Consider the following 19,733-nt stretch of genomic DNA (forward strand, 5'->3'; position numbering starts at 1 on the left):
CTTGCGGTGGGTGCGAAACTATCGAAATAAAATGGTCCGCATTTTCTGGCCCATTTCTGGCCCATTAAAGAACATAAAGACGGGGCACCCTTCGGTTGCCTTTTCGACAAGTTGTTAACGTGGAATTTTACAGTAAATTTTAATGCCTAACTTCTTACTATTTTGGCCCGTGTTGGCTTTAAAAAAAAAGGGCCAACCACCATCAAGCAACGCCCCGAAGGTCGTAAGCTTTTTGGGATAAGTCTCTGGCCGTGTTTGGACCTTTTTTCCGCACACACACACCCCGTTGAACCCCCCGTTTTAATGCCACCGTCGTCGTTTCTTGAGTCGCAGGCACAACCTTAACAATGTTGTGGTTATTTTTAACCTCTGGCCAGCCCGCCAGAGGTAACGAGCAATCACCTACCCACCAGCAATTCGGAGGAAAAAGTGTAAATTCTTTCCCTACCTTCCGCTTGCCCTGGCCCGAGATCGTATCTATTTTCCTAAAGAGAGCGGAAGGACCTCGCTTTCGAGAGCGTCCACCGTTATTTAGTAGCGTTAAACCCTTGCCCGCCCCGGCGCTCCAAACAGTGTCGTGGACGTCATCGCCTCCCCGCATCTTCATCGCACTGTGTTAAATGTCGATTTTCAGGAAGGATGTAGCTCAACCGGAGCGCCGTTTGCGCCCAAAAACCAGGCCTAAACCCACAGGGAAAAGGATGGCCGACCGGAGCAAACGAACGATAGGAAGCAGGCGGCTGGCTATGCCTCTTGCCGCTTAATGCAAGATACATTTCAATTAAACTCGCATTTTGGGGTGTACTGAAAATAAACTTTCCGCCACAATGGAACGAAAAATTAATCGAATCTCTCTCCCGCACCTCGTTCTCGTGCCTCCGCCTTGGCCACCGCGGGGCCACTCTTCGTTTTGTTTCATCACCCAATTCATCTTATTTCCATTTCCACTTTCTGGTGGGTTTCGAATTTTTAAGGATTCACTTGCTGCTAAGAATCCGTCCATTGTCTGGCAAACGATTGACTTACCGTTTAGGACTTTGATGTGGACTCAGGTTTCCGGTTTTTTCATGGGCACCGCACCTGGTGCCCTCGGCCTATTTCGGCCACGTTCCGAAGAAACAAATCTGGAGCCGAATCTCTGCGAAAACTCAATATTGGTATTGGTCGCTTGACTGCCCATGGTCGGTTGGTTACTTCCGACCAATTCTGACGTTCACGGAACGCTATAAATAAAACCCATACCCCAAACTAATGGCTGGTAAATCAAATCATTGACATCACGCGCCATCTCCCTAGACGTTCCTCACTCTCTTTCTGTCTCTTTTACTCGACTCTCTATAGATATTTTCTAATCTTCTCTCGGGGCTTTCACTCTTGTCAGAATCGCCCAAATTCCTTACATCTCCTTCTTGATGGATCGGTTCTCGATCGTCACATTATTAACGATGTTCGTTTGTCTCAAAGGGTCCTCCTCGGGAGGTCCTGATTGAAACTTTGAAAGCAAAGCAATTTTTTGTAAAAATATTATTACAGTTGATGGCTGATGAGCTTATTATTTCTCCGCAAAATTACTCTGGTCCACTTGTCAGCCCCAAGGACAATTCGAGATGCTCTTGCACCATAACCTTGGTAACCCTTGGTAACCGGCCTTGTAATATATGGAAAAGTAGGCCACTGACTGTTAAACGCCTACTTCATAGCCGACCTGCGCTTCGCTGGGTAACTTGGCACCGTCCTTCAATCAAGACCGGATTGTCGTCTTTTATGATTTCCTCAGCTGGGATTTTTGAACGACTCTCGAAACAAATTATTTTCCCAAACTCAACGCCACCTAAACGCTCTCTAAATGGGCCTCACTTTCTGCCTGCCATCCGCGCTGTTTGATTTCCCACACCCGCCGTAACACGATACACCCAACGGACGTCAACGGCGTGGCGTTTGGCCGGGGGATTGAAACTGAGATTCGGCCTCAAACACTCAAAGTTTCACTCGCCCGCCAGAACCAGCCCTGGCAGTGGATGGAGTGATAATTACTACTTCAAAAACAACGAGCAACAGTTGGGACGACGATTATTCTCCGTTCGTTTGATAGCTCCCGAGGCCTCGGGATGCTCGGTGAGCGTGGGCGACGCCCGTTTCTACCACCCTCCCAGAGACTCCCAGAGTGGAGCTGACGGTTGAAATAAGTATGAAATCAGAAGCTTCTAATTACGATCGACAGGTGGTTTGCGGCGTCATGTGACAGCGCGCCCGGCCACGATTATCGTTTCCCGTGGGAAATTTAGAAATCGGAACCTGTGCCCGAGGCTACTGCAGCTGCATACTAGTGACGTAGAAGTAGTGGATACTTGCGGTGCAGAGCTACTTTACCCTTCGGAGCGCTTCGAACGTGACACCTGCTCTTCGACCCTCAGACACACTTCACGGCCATGTGCAGCATCTTAATCGACACGGGTTGGAACATCATGGCCCCGTTCACAATGAAACTCGCACACACTCAAGCACTTAACTGATACACGCCAGAACGGGACGGGGAGGCGGAATGAAACGGGAAAGGGTTTAACGTGTTGTACTTCCGTTCCCGGGAAAAAAGGCTCAACACGCGTCGCACGCACTTCAAATGTTACTGGGACACTCGAAACCAACTAACCGAGAGGGACAAATTCAAATAATCCTTGCTACAACAGCCATGCGGCCACCTGCCAGAGGATGAACGGGTGCTACACACCACGCAGTGGTGGTGCGCTCGAAGGATGACTTACGACTGGAAGAGGAAAATTTTCACTTTCCACCAAAAAGGACTCGCGCTCGCGTTCTCGGGCTTCGAATTCGGGCTTCGGGCCGCTCGTTCGAACCACGTTCGGTTCTCTCTCTCAATCGTGCTCTCGATTTGGCTCTCGTACGCCCTCCGATCGTGGCCCTCCCTTGACCAACGGGCCTACGGGCGGCAGAGGTACATTACATATTTATGTTTTATGCTACACTCTAACCGAAGAATCGACCGTTATGCTGATTCTGTTCGGTGCTGTGTAGCAGGCCGCATCCCGAACTATGGGGACATGCACCGCAATGGCTCCAAATTAACATATTAGATCCGGCTTGAGTCCGGCGTGGAGTTGGATTTCGAAAAACTTACTGGACTTTGGGTTCGAACCCAATTCATGATAAGTTTTCGTTAGGGACCATTGTAAATGCTTTGCTAAGTTCTATTAGAGTTTCGAAAAAAGGCGGTAAGTAAAGTATTCTAAAGTCTTTAAAATCATTATAGAATTTCCGTCATCTCAAAGCTTGATGGAACGGTCAGCACAACCATATCCAGAGCGACGCACCATTTGCATCCAGTGTGCCCAAACGCCTTGGGAACGTCCTTGGGTTTGGTCCTGGTCATTTACGAGTTATCTGCGAGCAGCAGAAGCAGCTGCTCATTTGCTCAATCTCAACACATTTCATCGAGCGGTAGGCCGACGCGGGCTGGCGAAGCTGGTGGTCCTTGGCCGAGGCCGAGCGGTTCGGGCCTTACTAACTGTTGCTTCGCCTGTTGCTGCTATTGTTGAGCCCACCGGCCACACGCAGAGCCTGTCGTGTTCCCGAGCGCAGAGGCGGAAACCCACTTCACAGGTTATTCGCTCGGCTTCGGTTGTCGCCGCGCCAGAAAAGCGGGTTCTATTCTATGGCACTACCACGCGGCGGCACTGCGATGTTGCGACACTACGAGGACGAAAATAGAATTTCCTCGAGCTCGGAATGTTTAAGGCTTCGGCCCGAAACGGCCAGCATAGAAAGAGAGAGCGGAACCTGCAGCGACACACACCGCGAGAGAGAGTCCGTCCCCGAGCGCGCCAGGCGAGAGTCAAGAGCCAATGTCCTTTGAAAGTGCGGAGAAATCATTTCCGTCGTTGCGGGCTTCGACGCGAACCCGTCCGCCCGTGGTCTGCCTTCTGGGAGTAAGCAACAGTTTTCCGCATTTTACGTTTACGGTTCTTTGCCTTCATTTGCCGCTTTCAAGCGCAAAGTTTGAAGTAATCATTTGAAAAATTTATTACAAACTACTTTGCTGCTGACGAAATTTAACTGAACTTTGGTAATCGACCGCAAAGAAACGGCCCAATGCAGTATCCGTATCCTGACAGAAGGATATGCTTAAATATGAATCCGATGTTCGATTTGTCTCGAACAGCAAATTTCGATGGTCAATCTTGAGCCAATTACATTTAATGACTCCATACCACATCCCAGACATCGAATGGTCCGCTCCGATGATGGGCGCTTCGCTGCCACGTGCCACGTACATGGTAAATCTACATAAATCATGCGAAATCATGTCAATTGGCATGATTGATGTAAGGTGAGAAGCCCGATTTCCCCAACAATCACCACTACTTCGCCGTTGACGAAAATTTTGGGCGAAACGCAAGGCTTAGAGACGAAAAAGTGAAATCGATACCCGAACGAGACGATATCCGTCTCCCGAAGGATTCCGTCGGATGACGTCAATGTGAGACTCTAGCGATGCGAAGGGTTTTCGTACGGTTTTCCTACCGCTTCACGGAATCTGTGAAACTGCCGACAAACATTAGACGATTGAAACCAAAGTGTTCCAAGTATTCCGGTCAAAGCCTGAAACCTTGTTATAGATTGCTCAGCCCAGGCCGAACCAGGATCATGCCGAACTATGTTCATGGAATTGCTGACACAACTCTTTAAAACACCCATCAGCAATGTGTTGGTAAAATCATGTTTGTAACCTTCGTAATTTTTGGGAGTGCATATCGTGCCAAAGTCCATAAAAGCGTTGTCTTCCATCACACGCAATGTCCGAGTCATTTCAGCGACGTTCTTACCAATTTTCATACAACACTAATTAAATTTTTTCATCACTGTCGGAATGTGGCTTTACTCGGGTTGCTTGAATTAAGAATTAAATTAATTTATGTACCATTTTCCCGCCGTTTTCTATGAGTTTCCGAAGAAGGAAGACGCTCTATAAAGCCATCATAACGACCGTACGAACCACGATTGATTTGTAACGTTCTTTCGTTCCAAATCGCTCCAAACGACCGGAAGTGGTAGTTGTACAGGGTGGTCAAAAACGCGTGCACATTTTGAACTACCCATTATTTCACGTTTAAAACGTCAAACTTGATTCTAAAAAATGTAGACATTTAGTAAACACTTCCAAGTTTACGAAATGGGTCACTTTACGCTCGAAGAAAGCTGGGAAATATTAAAAACTTACTTCCAAAGTGGTAGGTCTAATCTCAAACTGTACGATATTTGAAAAGCACATTTCATGTAAGCTTATTCCCAACTCGGTGGTTATGTTAACAAGCAGAATTGTCGTTTTTGGGGTTCGGAAAACCCACACGTCGTGCAAAAGAAGCCAATGCACTCCCTACGTGTGACTGTTCGGTGCAGATTTTGGTCTTGCGGCATCATCGGCCGCCGTATGAAAGAATGAAGAAAGAACCGTCGTAACCGTCGATGGCGAACGCCACCGAGAAATGTTGGTTAATTGTTTCTTTGGCGAAATTGATGCTGAGAACTTAGCCGAGATTTGGCTTCAACAGGATGGCGCTAGGTGCCCTACAACGACAGCCACGATCGGTTGTTAGCGCCGCATCTTCGACAATCGAACATTCACCGGAAATGGTGATGTGAATTGGCCTCCAAGAATCTGCGATTTGACGCATTTGGATTATTATCTTTGGGGAGCGGTGAACGATAAATGTAATGCGAACAAACCAGCAACTATTGACGACCTCAAGGCCCAAATTAATGTTGCTATTGCCGAGATAGGACAACAGACAGTCGAAAATGTGCTCAAAAATGGGGTCGACCAAATGGGCTGCTTTTAATATTTCCCAGCTTTCTTCAAGCGTAAAGCGACCCATTTCGTAAACTTGGAAGTGTTTACTAAATGTCTACATTTTTTAGAATCAAGTTTGACGTTTTAAACGTGAAATAATGGGTAGTTCAAAATGTGCACGCGTTTTTGACCACCCTGTATAAGGTCGTCCATCTGAGCTGCCTTTAAAATACGGTTAAACCGTGTCCTACCATCGGAGAGCAATGTGTTAGAGGCGAGAAGAGAAATTAGATTCGCAGACAAGGCAGATCCGCAGATGCGGGATGTGTGTGAGTGCACAATAAAAGAGAGCAACAACGCTCGCGCGCCTCAAAACAGGCCGATCTAAATCTACATTTCCTTTTTTCCGTAACAATATTTCCCCCTAACCGGGGGATGCCGAAGCCCCACGCTATCGCCGAAGCCAGCCAGAGAGTAAAACGTTGCCGCGGACGAGATCGGCATTGCTGTCCGTGGCCTCGCGGTCGGAAGGCGGGCCTAGGGTGAGGGAAACGGGGTTGATGTAGGACGCCCGTGCCGGGTGCCGGGATCAAGGTCGCGAGCGCTTCCACGCTGTGAAGGCGCACAGCAGGTGAGAATAGTAGGCCTACTATGATACAATGGCGGCCAGGCTGGTTGCGTACGGCGTAGTGTCCTGTGAGAGCGAAAAAGGATGGGTTGCGCGTACAGAGAGCAGGCCAGCGATTCGGGACTCAGGTGGCCGGGAAGAGCTAACAACAACAATCGGCACAGACCACAAGGGCGCCACGCAGCACGGAAAGCTGTGCCCAGATGAGGTCCTGTTTGCAAAGGACACACGTTACATTGACCCAATTTTACCGATGCGCTCCCGTTGGCATTGGAAACATGTCACCGGAACTGAGTATCGGTTTCCCGTAGCAGAGATGAGCTCCCAGGCGAAAGACGTCTTCCCCGCACGATGTGCATGTCGTGATTCGTGTATATTTTCTAACAATGGCCATCAAGTTGTGTCGACTGAGTGAGGGTTGTTAATACTCAAGCAATGCAACTGTTGCTTCTTCACTTATTGGCTTCGAAAAGGGAACTGCTCTGATTCAAAAGCTAGTAAATTTGATCAGCGCTATGTCTCTAAATAGCACAATTGGCCTGTAATGTACCACAAATGCTTTTGCTGGCCACTGTTTTCTCAATACACTGTTATGTTTCACCTTTTCCTTTTTCTCGTGTTCTTTCCCGCTCCCTCCTTTTCTGTTCTATCTATTGCTCTATCTTTTTTGACTCGATGAACAAATGGAGAGTTTAACCTGAAAGCTTTCGCGTAATTAGAATAATAAGCGTAATTCTATTCATGACAGTGGCCGCCGCCGCATAGGAACGACATTAGCATAGAATCGAAATATGTAAATTTCGAAGCACCGTCCTTTGTTTAACATCGTTTCAGTACCACAACGAAAACCGTAAACAGAAGGATGGTAGAACCTTGTGCTATTCATTGCTCTGGTATGTCGCAATTGGTTGGTTCCGAAACCTTTAATGGCTTCTGAACAAATTCTTTAACAACCATTCGTTTTTTTTGCAATTTTTCTCAACCTTAAAAAACTTTAGTGCCAATATGTGAACGAAACGGCCACTCTCCTGTGTGTCTACAAATTTATGGGAAAGAAACAAACGAGATCCGCTTTAACCGTAACGGATCAAATTCAAAGCAAACTGTTTGGCCGGCGTTACCAAACAGCACGCAGCCTTCTCAGTGTAACTCTGCGAACGCAGCCGTTTGACGGAATCGGTTTGACATTTGTTTGTTTACAAAAGTTTCTGTGTTTGTTGTTCGTAAATCTTTGTTCTTCGTTCTTTGGGTTAACATTTTGCTTAGGAAAGTGATCGAAAACGGATTCGAAATGATGAACCAAATGAGTATGATGATGCAACAGCAGGGCGTTGGCGTTCCTGGTGGTCCCGGTGTTGTCGGCGGAGTGGGAATGGCCGGCCCCGGAGGTGTTGGCGTTCCGCAAGGGATGGTACGAAACGTCCTTGCGGCTTTAACATCAAACAGCAACTTTCAATCGCAATCATATAGTCTCCGCAGATGCAGCAAGCCCAGCAACAGCAGCAAGTTCAGCAGCAACAACACGTCCAGCAGCAGCAGCAAGTGCAACAGCAACAGCAGCAGCAACACAGCCAAACGGCACAGCAGCAAGCCCAACAGACGGAGAAAGTCGACAACATATCGAAGGTGAAGGGGTTGGTTGGTCCGCTGCGTGACGCTCTATCGACCACCATCAAAACGGCCGCCCAGCTGATTCAACAGAACAACCTAACCGACGCAGGATCGTAAGTGGCCGAACTTGCTGGCATCATTACTCCCTTAACTTTTCGCTTTCCCTCGGTACTCCCCAGAAAAACGGTGGACCATAACAATGCAACCCCGCGGTTTGATAAGCATTTAGAAGAGTTTTACTCCATTTGCGATCAAATCGAGCTCAATCTGGTAAGTCAGTACCGCCCATGGCCTTGCCTCAGCGTTTCAAACAGAATCGTTCGTTTCGTTTGCAGAAAACAGCAAAACTCTGCATGCAGCAGTGTTCCTCGTCGCAGCAGTACCTTCCGATTCCGGTGGCCACCAGTCAACAGCCGCCGCCTGATACCAGCGCCCTGACTTACAACCAGTACCTGGAGGTGGTGAAGCTTCAGATCGGCTACGCGAAGGACATCCACGATACGCTAATCTGTGCCGCCCAGAATATCTCTCCGAGCGACTGATAAACAATTGTCTGTATTTGTTCTCTTTTATTCCTGTGTATGGCGTGTATGCGTAAATATAAACATTGAGATTGAAATCCTTCTTTTGTCGAAGACGATTCCCAACAATCACGAGTATAGTGAGTACCATCAACTGCGATTACTTATCGCTCTCGGTGAAGGCGGTATTGTCGATGCCTTGCTTCTCCTTTTCTTTCGCCGCCATGGTCGACACAACCGCCACCGTTTCCGCGTCCACCTTCTGCCGCCGGGGAATGTAGATGTCCGTCAGCTTGCGCTTGTTGTCGGAGAAGTAAAGCTCGATATCTTCCAGGGTGCGTTTCTCCGTCTCCGGCAGGAAAAAGTACACAAAGCAAAGACCGATCAGTCCCATCACTCCGTAGAACAGTATCACTCCCGGAAGCGATAGGGCACTCTCCAGATTGAAGTATGTCTTGGTCGTCACGAACGACATCACGTAATGGAGGGCCGCGGTGATCCCGCAGGCAAGGCTTCGATTCCTGCGAAATGATTCATTGGCATCGTGAACGTGTTTTTCTGCGAATTGTTCTAGAGAAACGTACCTGAACGGGAACACCTCGCTGAGTAGAATCCAGGGAACGGGCAGGACACCGACGCTCGTAAAGAACGCCAGCATGAAGAACAAAACCATTGGAATGTAGCCCTTACTGGACACGTGGCTCATGTCGGTGTGCACGTCGAACGATGTCCATCCGGCCGGAAGTGCGTTGAATGCATAAACTGCTAGGCATAGGCACGACAACGCCGTCACGGACATCGAAGTAATGGCAAGTCTCCGTTTGCCTACGAACTTGATGCTCACCATGCACACGATATTGGCCATCAGTCCCAGCAGCCCCGTCGAAACGGTGGCCCAGTTCGCATCCAGCGGTACACCGTAAGCTTGGAAAATCTGTACCAAATACGGTCGCATACCGGTCAACCCGCTCAGTTGGCCAAACACGAAGAACAGCATCACGAGCACGAACGGTCGCAGATTGCGCTTGCGCATCAGCTCCTTTAGTTTCATCCACTCGGTCAGGGGCGGATGTTGGCAAGTGGTGGCCGCATCAGCCTTCTGGCAAGCGGCACATTTGGCGGCGTTCAAACTGTATCGCTTCATCTCCTGGAACTCTTGTTCGACCGCTTTCGGTGAGACCCAACCGCGAAGCCATTGGAGCGATTTCTGCGCATCATCCGCGCGATCTTTTGAGAGTAGCCACATCGGGGTCTCCGGGACGAAACAGATCGCTACCATCGTTGCGATCGGAATCGAAGCACAGATAGCTGCCGTCGTGCGCCACGTGGTCACCGTTCCCAGCAGGTACACGGTGAAAAATCCCAGCATCACCGCCACACCGGCACACGATGTTAGAATGCCACGTATCGATGGCTGACTGCGAGGGCATAGAAATCCGTAGTACTCGCCAAACTGGGGGTCGAAATCCTTTACTTACCAAATTTCTCCCACGTACGTCACGATCGGAGCTTCCATAAAGCCAACGCCCAGGCCGAGCAGAATGGCCGCGGTGTACATCTCTTCCAGCGAACCGGCATAGTGCAGCATAAACCAGCCGACAATGTGCGGGATGTTGACGAGAATCATGGACCGCTTTCGTCCGAGCGGCTCAAGGATGATCCCGGACAGCACGCTTCCGACGGGTTGGCATATGTAGGCAATACTTCCTGCAAAGCCGAACAAAAACCATACGCGGATTAAGAGGTGGAACTGAACCTGGGCGGGAAAGGCAAGTGCTTACCAAACCACGACGCTTGCTGGGGAGAAAAGTGCAGGAACTCGTCCGGGGCTCGGTTTTTGATGCCCCGCAGCGCCGGAATGACGATGGTTGGAAACGCCACCGCCATGCCCAGATCGAGGAGAAGAAAGTTTTTCGCCGTACTGGCCAATATTTGGGGTAGGATCCGACGGAACGTGCTGGCTTTGGGGGCTTCCGTTGCCGCGCGAGATGGCTTACTCTCCGCTTCGTTCGTTCCATTTCCCGTACCGTTTATGGTGTACGCCGTTTTGCTGAAGTTGAAGTTGCCAGTGTCGTAATTTGTCGGTAATACTCGATCGGAGAAGATAATGAACTTACCCCATGGTGTGCTATTACCAGTTATCTGGTCTGGAAAAAGGTTGCCAATTGAGTATTTTTGATCGATCAGGAACTGATCAGTTCCTCAGAGTACACTTCTTCAGCTACCAGTAGTTGATAGTGGCTACCGTAGTTCGATGTGGTCTTCTATGAACCCGCCGACCAGATAAGCTCCAGTGTTATTACAGCGTCGTATGCATCCTGTCCTCGGGTCTGTCGCCCTCGAAGCCTCTCGTTTGGTGCGCCATAATAGTTGGAAAGAGAAGAGGCAACGCATCAAAAGGTCATCCCTAAGGGTTGCCTGATAGTGTGGAGGCCACCGGCCGTGGCCCACCGGCCGTGGCCCACCGGCCATGATCGGCCAGGGCGTAATAGTATTTTACTACGTTCCAGTTCGGTTCCGATTACTGACTATATTTTGTGGTGACATCTGGAGCCGGGAACATCCCTGAGTTACTCACCGCCGTGCGATCTTCAAACGAACCGCGATCGTCGTATACTAGGCTTCGCAAAGTGTTTACGTGACAGGAATTGATTTAAGCACCGCGAAGGTGTTTGGAATGGCCACGTTGCTTCTTCGCATATTCGGATGACCGTGTGTTGTAGGTTCGTCGCTCCTATTTTTGTCCGGCCCCAAAGAAGGGATGCAGCTTTTGATGGTACTCGGTTCGTGCCATGTCGCGTAAGGTCGCGCACTTTCGAAAATGACCACAACTGACTGACCCTGACCCTCTAGGCCGATGAATGAAAATAGATAATGACACGGTGCGCACGGGTTGCCTCCGATTGGGCGCATGGTAGAGATCGGGTTGTGTAACTAATTTTGCGTGAAGGTTTGCTGGCCAAACGATAGAATAATGCTGTGTTGTGGTACAGCGCGGCTATTCCAAACTTATGCACGCTGGTGACACGGTGCATTACTATTGACGTCGCGAAAGTAGAGGTCATTTGGGTGGTAAAATAAATCATCGTCACGAAATCGTTCGGCTCACAACAAAATTGCAAAATGGAATGCAAAGAATATGGGCTATGCTTTCCACTAAGAGCTGAACTGCATTACTCACGTGCCTCACAACTTCCAAGGAAGGGAACCCCATCGGCTACCTTTGCACCGCCCGGAGCGTGAATTCTGCTCTCAAGGTTTTGTTTACGGTTTACGCAAACCGTAACCGGCTCGAAACATGATCGCACATTCCGAGTCGCCGGTTGACGACAACAACGCCGGTAACTTTTCTTCTCTTCGCAATGATCATCATGATCGTCGTTCAAATGCAGTGTATTAAGCGATCGTTTAGAATCACCTGCAACTGTAATTCTAATGAGCTCTCAGCGCGATCGCCACTCAGCTACGGCTTCTAACGATCCTAAGCTAAGTCATTAGTTCTATCGGTTAATATATCTGAATTGTAAAATGTCACGATCCAATGACGGAAGACTTGCTGGAGCCAGTTTTCATCGTCAGCTACAATGTGATTTCCGTATCTACGGTCGTGAAAAGCGCGGACGAGCCGCGAAAGTGATCGAGTGGGACGAGAATGGCTCACGCCTCGATTAACCCATAGGACGAATCATCTGCTCGTAATCATATCAAGGTTTCACAACAACAATGGGACCAAAATTCCCTCCCACGATGAGCAAAATGCGTGTCGATTATTCGCTCGGCACGCTCGACCACGATCGTTGATAGATTAATGTCCCGCTACGCATATGTGCCGGTGGCCAAGTATGTTTTAAATTATAAAAGAAATAACTCGTTTATGTTAATTCATCCTTCACTCTCCGGCCACATCTCTCTCCTTCGCTTCCACGCCAAGACAGGTTATTATTGAGTGTTCGTCACCCGGCCGTTATACCCACATAGCGAATCCTGTTAAATGGCACACGATTATCGAAAAAAAACCTTGATGCTGGTGCCTTCAGCGTGTCTCATCCAATCGGTCCGCCACATCAGTCCTTGGACGATGAATAGGCAGCCTCTCTAGCGGCTTCGAAGCGGGCTTCTAACAATGGGGCTGTTCGTGGTGGCCCATGAAAAAAATCACGAAAAAGCTCGCGGTTGCGATCGTTAAAACCAACAACAATCAACAAAACAACTAACGTCGCAAAACAAGCACAAAAAACAAAGCTTTCAACTGGAACCAATTTGGACGCGCCAAAGGGCCATCTTGATTCGGATGGAATTGGAAGACGCAAATTCATCACTTCCGCCAACGTGCTGGGGCTGTGATTATTTTTAGAGCCAAAAATGCAACAGTTCCCGGATTTCGTACGGCGGCAGTGAACGCAATTTGTCTCACTAAAGCCAAACCTGTTTCCACTGGCGCTTTCGCTCGTCGTTGTGGTTTCTAAGACGAGAAAGCAAGGAACCGGCCTACAGCGGTACCCGTTCGACAGTAAAGAAGTGAATAAATAAAACCGCACTTCACAAAAAATGTAATCCCGCACCGACGGGTGGAGAAATGGGTTGCACAACACAAGTCCTACACGCAATGGACGTAGGACAGGTTTTGCGTGCGCGCCGCGGCATAAAACAGCGACTTTATTTACGTAGGAGTCGTGTCACGAGTGCCGAGTTCCTGCTCATCTAACACGGTAAATGAAATGACCGTGGCAATAATCAAGTTCAGAAAGTCAGAAAGAGGCCACCGGGGTACACATTGCCCGGAGGCGATTATCCGCGCGAAAATCCAGTACACTTCACCGATCAAAACGATGCACTCGAACTTACTATTAATTAACCTGCAATCCTGCAAACCCACTCGTTTAGTTAAAACGACACTCGGTGATTGTGTTTAAGGCATATTCTATTCTCACAACGTGTGACACAATTCGGTACAATTACGCCGACAACCAATAGGGCGCTCGAACAGCGAACCGGAGCCACGTGTGAACCGTTTGATGGCGCAATCGAAACTGAGCTTCGAACTCGAGCCGCTCTGCAGATGGAGTTTCCTATTTGAACAGTAGGCGCAAACCCCGATCGGGGCACTGATCGGAGCACGACGGCGCGCACGGACCACTACACCGCAGATAAGTGTGTCGAAGCGCGGCGGTGCTTCGCCAACACGTGTACCAAACCGACCGCGCGAAGGCTTCGATCCCTCTCGTTAGGCGCTGCAAAAACAGTCCGTTAGCGAGGCTTTTGGCGTTACAATGAATTCTCGCGAGATGCTGCGGGCAGCGATGCTGAGCGCGAAATTACGGAGGGTGCAAACGGAGGGTTACGATTTTACAACGGCGGCGGCCTTGCACTGTGACTGCAGCAAATGTTGTAATGGACATCAATTATAATTCTTCATTGCAGCGCAGAGCATGTGGCAAACGGAACAAAATGGAAGTAAAAGTGCATGGAAATGACCTAAAATCAGAACAACTTTCAGTCGTGCAGTGATGGAATGCATCTGCCATGCTCGAGTGAGCGCTCGGTCGCTGCTTCCGGTAGATTAAATTTTAGTACCTCCGGTATTCAAATGTGATGCACTACGCGCGCCTGGGCTGTCTTTTGATTAGTATCGCTTCATTTCCTTTGGAAATGCCGGATCCCTTAATGGCTTAGGCAACCTCCTCAACCTTACTGAAACACCCCTTACGAAAGCATTGCAAAATTTATCTTTCTGTAATAAACTGACAATAAGCAATTTAAAAAGATTCTCGTTGGTAATAGTGCAGAAAGTATGAAAGCGTGGTCAAGAGTTACTTAACCAGAGGGATTTTCAAAATCCTTCTTCTCCTGACTATGGCTGCGTTCGTACGCGTTGGCTGCGAACGTTCGGGCTTCGTTCACCCTTCGTTCAACTACGCTACTGCGCTCCCATATGATACAAACGTCAAGCCATAATGCGTAAATTTTGTTTTCAATTCCAGTTTGATAGCAATAGCTTATGATTTGTGATGCTCCAAACGATCGCCAGTGCTTTCTATCAGCCAGATTACTTTCGTCCGTTCAGTGGAACAGTAGAGCGATCTTCTTTCGGAAGCTACCGGAGCATCCGTCGATCTGTGTCTAGAGCGGTTACTTTGTGGTGGCACCAGTTTTAAGCAGCAGCTCCTTTTAACACAGTCAACAAGGCGCAAGTGGCACTAACCGAGTGCGTAACCAGCGGACAATCAAGTGGCGGTGCAAAGGGCCCCTTGCAGAGGCACATTCTTGACCCGAATTCTTCGATCGCCTACTGCGCCCAGCGACCTTCGCAATGGCTGTGTACTTGATGCCGAAAAATCGATTGTAAGTGAAGGCCGTTTTCATATTCTGCAGAAGACAGTTTATTTCTGAATCTAGTGAATCAACATAATCCACGATCATCGCGATCGTCGTGCTCAGTCCGAAGAACAAAGGCAACACAAGCTCGTTGTGGTTATGCTGCCTCCTTCGTCGTCGCGATCGTGCGTTGGTCGATCGCCGAAAGCATAAGCGAGGAAAGAGGAACGAACTATGCTCTTCTATCGGCGCTCTCTAATCACTTTCTCATTCACGCCGCGTGGAATCTTATGTTGCGCACGCGGGTCTATGCCCTCACCGTTATTATGTTGAACAGCATTTGGACATGCCTCCAACGCATACGCCGCCGCCGCCGCCGTCGTTCATTCCCTTCGAGCCTGGATGTGAACGATCGATCGAACGATGCGCATTTGTTTCAATTTCGAAAGTTATTACCGGTAACCGAAGCAAACGGGTGATCGTGTTATTGTCAAACCTGAAGCAATATTAATCTGCTAATAAATTATCTAACTAACTTCCCGAAAGTTGCCCCGCGTGGGGTCGTAAACCGTTTTCCGAACGGGGTTAATCTATGCGCCGTTATCAGTTCGATTTCGTCTTACGGTACGGTCTCTTTTCTTCCCAAAATCATGCTGTGTTTGGTTTCGTTCGCTGTTCGATTTGTTATCTGAAATAGTAATAAAATACGATGCTTCCGCCTCGCGCTAGTTATCGGCCCGCTGCTGATAGGTGTCGTGAATTAATTCCGTTTTTCGGCACATAATGAAGTTCCCGAACCCTTCCGCAACATATTACAGCGTGCGGGAGGTATTGACGAAACGGGATAAACTGTTTGGAACTGTCTCGTTTCGATATCGATTCCCAAGGGATCCCCATTCGGCCGACAAATTAGTCACCGATGTGCCGTGTAATCACATCAACCTTGTTGCGGCCACGATAAGCTGCAAGGTGGGCTCAAATTTAGCATTTTCCAACCCGCCTGGAAAACAGTTGCCCGATAGCGCTCGTGCGAGACGGTTGTCTAGCCCGGTGGATCCGGCCAAAGAAGTAGAGGAGGACCACCTGTAGCGTGCGACAGTCGCCGAAGAAGCCATAGATCGTGTGCGTGTTGTGAAGGTAAAAAAGGGTTTTTTATGGTGCTTTACAATGTGTCCTTTTAAGAGTTGCTTCCTGCGCCAAAGGCAGTAATGCAGTCTCACTGTCGGGTTTCTTATCAAACTTCCTGCGACGTGTTTAATCTTCGCTCCACGATATCGGTGCCTTTCGGCCCACCAGCGATAAAGTTGACGCGCCAGCAACGGTGACGACAGCAGACCCCCGCGTGAGTGGGCCCCAGAAAATCAATAGACACCGGTGCCAGTGCCAGCTGGGCCGCGGTTTGGTTCCACGCGTGTCGAGTGTCCGTTGTGCGCTGACCTCGTGGAACCCAGCACGTGTTTCTCCAGACGAAGGGCGCGACACGTGACACGTTGTGCTTGGATTTACCACGGTGCGTGCCGCTTTTCTTTGGTTCTATTTTGGTTCGTCCTGCGGCCCGTGTTCTGGAGCGCCAACGGCTTTTCTCCTCCGCTCAGTCACCCGGGACACAGCCTGCACAATGGACGCCTGTGCGTTTGATTAGAGTTTCGCGATTCCGTCCAGTTCCGCCAGTGGTGTGCTCCTAAGCGCGCTGCCCTTGGCTCGGTGTGTTCGGTTTGGTGGTGCGTTGCTATTAAATTAACCAATTGAGATCCGCAAGCGACGACGACGATGGCGCGATGCGGCGTATGATTGAAACAGAACGACCACTTTAGTGAGTTTCACAGACCCATCCGGGTGGCCGCGAATTCAAATCAGTCGCGATCGGGAGAAAAGCAACCACCCGGGCCGGGCGCGGCGTCGTCGTGATGATCGGCCTGAAGCTGACGGGTTTCGGCATTTTTCCGTTCCTTTTCTCGCTCGCCAGGTTCCCGAACCCGAACCCCAAACAGTGGACTACACGATGGACTATTGTGCAGCGCACGATCTATGGTAGCCGACATCAGCAGCAGCAGCAAAGCACCTCCAGTCATCAGCACCAGCACCAGCATCAGCAGACGGCATCAGGTAAATCTCGTAGCAAATTCCGCAGAAAGTGGAGTTGGAAGGCCGGCGCCGGCTGGACTATATTATCGGTTTTGGATTGGTGGTTACTAGCAGCGGGCGGCTGGCTAACGTGGCGCGGTGTGTTCCTACGCTGGACACCAATCAGTATCTGTATGGTGGTGGCAGCCAAGTGGCACCTTCACAATCGTGAACTCGATAAGAAGGGCCTCCCGCGAACGGCCGCCAAATGGCAGGTACGTACGGTCGCGCGATCGCGAGGTTCCTTGCCCCCCGGCGCGGTACTAATCCGCCTCTGTTCCTTCCTGTGGCAGGCAAAAGTGTACTGCTCGCTGCCGTTGCGCGTCATGAGCCGGGCGTGGGGCTGGATGGCCGATCGCAAGGTACCCAAGCCAGCACGGCCCGTCCTGTACGGTCTTTACTCGCACACCTTCGGAGTGAAGATGGAAGAGGCGGCCACAGCAGATTACAAGTAAGTTCCCTTTTCCCCCTTTTCGTTATTAGTTCGCTCGAGGTCTCTTTTCCGGTCCGATCCGCGACCGACATTAATGTTTTCTAGCGAAACTGGCCGCGATTGCCACGAAAGGTAATGTGTTACGATTGTTTGATTCACACGATGCCCCCCTTCGGAGCACTTCTTTCTGTAACCGATCTCCTGGCGATCGGTGTTTTTCGGTGTTTGTGGTTCTGTGCTTCAATGGCCTTGCATTCTCTCTCTCCCTTAACTGCTTGCTGTCTCATTTGGGCTGCTGGTGATTTTGTTTGTGTGTGTCCCCAAGACTTTCAAACGGCGCATATTTGTTAAGGTTTCGCACATTTAGCGTCGCTGCTTTGTGCCGTGCCCTTCGGCCATTCCTAACGCTTCCCGTTAAGACAGCCTGCTTTGGTCGTAATCGTACTAATTATTGTTTGCTTCTGGCTAAATCTTTAACCCCCGGCAGAGACTATCGTAGTTTGGGTGAATTTTTCACTCGACCGCTCCGGGAAGATGCGCGCCCTATCGATTCCAACACCTGCATGGTGTCGCCCTGCGATGGACGAATACTACACTTCGGGGCGGCCAACTCAAGCCAGATCGAGCAAGTGAGTACACCGAAACCCGCGGCAGATCGCACCCTAACCCTAATCCCTGGTGTGCTCTCTCGCAGGTCAAAGGTGTGTCGTACAGTTTGGAAGCCTTCCTGGGACCGCCGACGTGGTGTAAAAAGGATGCCCCGGAGATGGTGGAGAAGGTGAAACGGAAGCCGTCGCCCGACAGTGTGCTGTACCAGTGTGTCATCTACCTAGCGCCCGGTGATTATCATCGCTTCCACTCGCCGACCGTGTGGAAACCGGAACTTCGGAGGCACTTTGCGGGAGAGCTGCTATCGGTGAGCCCGAAGATTGCCGGTTGGATGCCGGGGCTGTTCTGTTTGAACGAGCGGGCGGTCTACATCGGCAAGTGGAAGCACGGATTCTTCAGTTACACGGCCGTCGGTAAGCTTATGAGGGGGTTCAAACGGTGCGCTGATAAGAACCGGCCGGCCTGATGCCGTAATCATTATCATGCGGTGTGGTGCCTGTTGCAGACAGGCATCCCGGGGCATCGAGTACGATCGTTCGATCGTCCGATCGGTACGCACGATGAATGAACGGGGCTGATAACGGGCCCTGGGAATAGGGCAGATCCGGGTGACGGGTTACCGACACACCACTCCTCCTGTGCTGAACCGTTCCTCTCTTCTTTTTCTTCCCCTCGGTCCAGGGGCGACAAACGTTGGGTCGGTTGAGATTTTCATGGACGAAAAGCTGAAAACGAACCAATGGGTCGGGTTGGCGTGCGGCAGTCACAAGAAGAAGAAAAAGGAGACACCCTACGACGAGCTGGAGCTACCGAAGGATCAGTTTCTGGGCAAAGGAGAGCTCGTTGGCCAGTTCCGGATGGGCAGCACGATTGTGCTTATTTTTGAGGCACCCAAAGAGTTTAAGTACGACAGGGCACGACGATCACAATGCGAGCCGCTTCTCATCGCCTTCCATTCCACAGATTTAACTTATTCCCTGGCCAGCGGGTACGCGTTGGCGAGAAGCTCGGAACGTTCGAAGGAACCGAGGACGAGCAGGAGGAGGACCCCGAGGAAGTGAAGCGCATCATCGAATCGTTGTGCGACTCGGAGGTGACGGCATTGTGAAAGTATTCTGTGCGACCGTGACCCACCGTTTCCAGTGTGACACACAAACACACTGCCCCAGAGTGTCCCCTGTTAGTTTAAAAGCATCCTCACCTCCGTCAACACACCGTCGTCGTACCTAGTGACACCGCACCGTTTCGCTCGGTGGGTGTTTGTTCCGCACCAGATGTTGATTCTAACCCGTGTACCTCCCCCGTTTAAGTTACCCACTCATTGTTGCTCAACACGCCGAGGGCGCGCGCCAAGTTTCTCTCGGTTCCGAAACCCGGAACCGAGTGACTGTCGCGCGGACAGTAGTACATATTGTACCCGGATGGATGGGACCGAACGTCTCGAAGCCATTGTGAAGTGTAAAGACTTTTAGATTTTAGACAGTGGGAACCACCCGGAACCATAAAGTAGCGACCCGGGATGAGATTGGCCAGCATGCGCGACCATTTACCTCAAGCTTGCCGGGCAACACGAAGACTCTAGTAAGCGTACAGGTCAGCGGCCATCAACGTGCGTACCGCGGAATCGGTACGATGATTGAGAATTATGCGGTAGCCGTGGCCGGCGAGAAAAGATTTCAAATAAAT

At 50.0% G+C, this 19,733-nt stretch overlaps 3 protein-coding genes across 4 annotated transcripts; 2 read left to right on the top strand and 1 right to left on the bottom strand.

The window, feature by feature from the left end:
- The first annotated feature begins 7,679 nt into the window (after positions 1–7,679).
- LOC128274893 (mediator of RNA polymerase II transcription subunit 29) lies at positions 7,680–8,656 on the top strand. Its single transcript, XM_053013232.1, has 4 exons — positions 7,680–7,854; positions 7,905–8,158; positions 8,225–8,315; positions 8,381–8,656. Exons 1-4 carry the CDS (start codon positions 7,726–7,728, stop codon positions 8,585–8,587), a joined length of 681 nt encoding a protein of 226 aa, XP_052869192.1. The 5' UTR covers positions 7,680–7,725; the 3' UTR covers positions 8,588–8,656.
- Positions 8,556–10,688, bottom strand: LOC128274474 (facilitated trehalose transporter Tret1-like). Its single transcript, XM_053012689.1, has 5 exons — positions 10,684–10,688; positions 10,348–10,616; positions 10,045–10,273; positions 9,151–9,984; positions 8,556–9,087 (listed from the first exon to the last, which is right to left on the bottom strand). Exons 1-5 carry the CDS (start codon positions 10,686–10,688, stop codon positions 8,727–8,729), a joined length of 1,698 nt encoding a protein of 565 aa, XP_052868649.1. The 3' UTR covers positions 8,556–8,726.
- A 4,006-nt stretch (positions 10,689–14,694) lies between these two features.
- LOC128271892 (phosphatidylserine decarboxylase proenzyme, mitochondrial) lies at positions 14,695–19,698 on the top strand. Of its 2 annotated transcripts, XM_053009569.1 has the most exons (8): positions 14,695–14,908; positions 16,848–16,987; positions 17,078–17,220; positions 17,299–17,456; positions 17,926–18,067; positions 18,133–18,460; positions 18,729–18,951; positions 19,011–19,698. In XM_053009569.1, the coding sequence occupies exons 1-8, from the start codon at positions 14,877–14,879 to the stop codon at positions 19,153–19,155; spliced, it is 1,311 nt and encodes a 436-aa protein (XP_052865529.1). In that variant the 5' UTR covers positions 14,695–14,876; the 3' UTR covers positions 19,156–19,698. The 2 variants fall into 2 exon arrangements, with proteins under 2 accessions (XP_052865529.1, XP_052865528.1); XM_053009568.1 differs by having other exon boundaries at positions 16,848–17,220.
- The last annotated feature ends 35 nt before the right edge of the window (positions 19,699–19,733 follow it).

Source organism: Anopheles cruzii, chromosome 3 (genome assembly GCF_943734635.1).
Source record: "Anopheles cruzii chromosome 3, idAnoCruzAS_RS32_06, whole genome shotgun sequence".
NCBI lineage: Eukaryota > Metazoa > Arthropoda > Insecta > Diptera > Culicidae > Anopheles > Anopheles cruzii.

Excerpts from the sequence above, each read along its gene's own strand:
- LOC128274893 (XM_053013232.1), top strand. The coding sequence starts at position 7,726 with ATGATGAACCAAATGAGTATGATGATGCAACAGCAGGGCGTTGGCGTT. Across the intron at positions 8,159-8,224 it reads AACCTAACCGACGCAGGATC|AAAAACGGTGGACCATAACA; the intron begins GTAAGTGGCCGA and ends GGTACTCCCCAG. Across the intron at positions 8,316-8,380 it reads ATCAAATCGAGCTCAATCTG|AAAACAGCAAAACTCTGCAT; the intron begins GTAAGTCAGTAC and ends TTTCGTTTGCAG.
- LOC128274474 (XM_053012689.1), bottom strand. Across the intron at positions 9,985-10,044 it reads ACGTACGTGGGAGAAATTTG|TCAGCCATCGATACGTGGCA; the intron begins GTAAGTAAAGGA and ends ATGCCCTCGCAG. Across the intron at positions 9,088-9,150 it reads AGCGAGGTGTTCCCGTTCAG|GAATCGAAGCCTTGCCTGCG; the intron begins GTACGTTTCTCT and ends ATCATTTCGCAG.
- LOC128271892 (XM_053009568.1), top strand. The coding sequence starts at position 14,877 with ATGGCTGTGTACTTGATGCCGAAAAATCGATT. Across the intron at positions 17,457-17,925 it reads GCGGCCACAGCAGATTACAA|AGACTATCGTAGTTTGGGTG; the intron begins GTAAGTTCCCTT and ends AACCCCCGGCAG. Across the intron at positions 18,952-19,010 it reads GAGGCACCCAAAGAGTTTAA|ATTTAACTTATTCCCTGGCC; the intron begins GTACGACAGGGC and ends TCCATTCCACAG.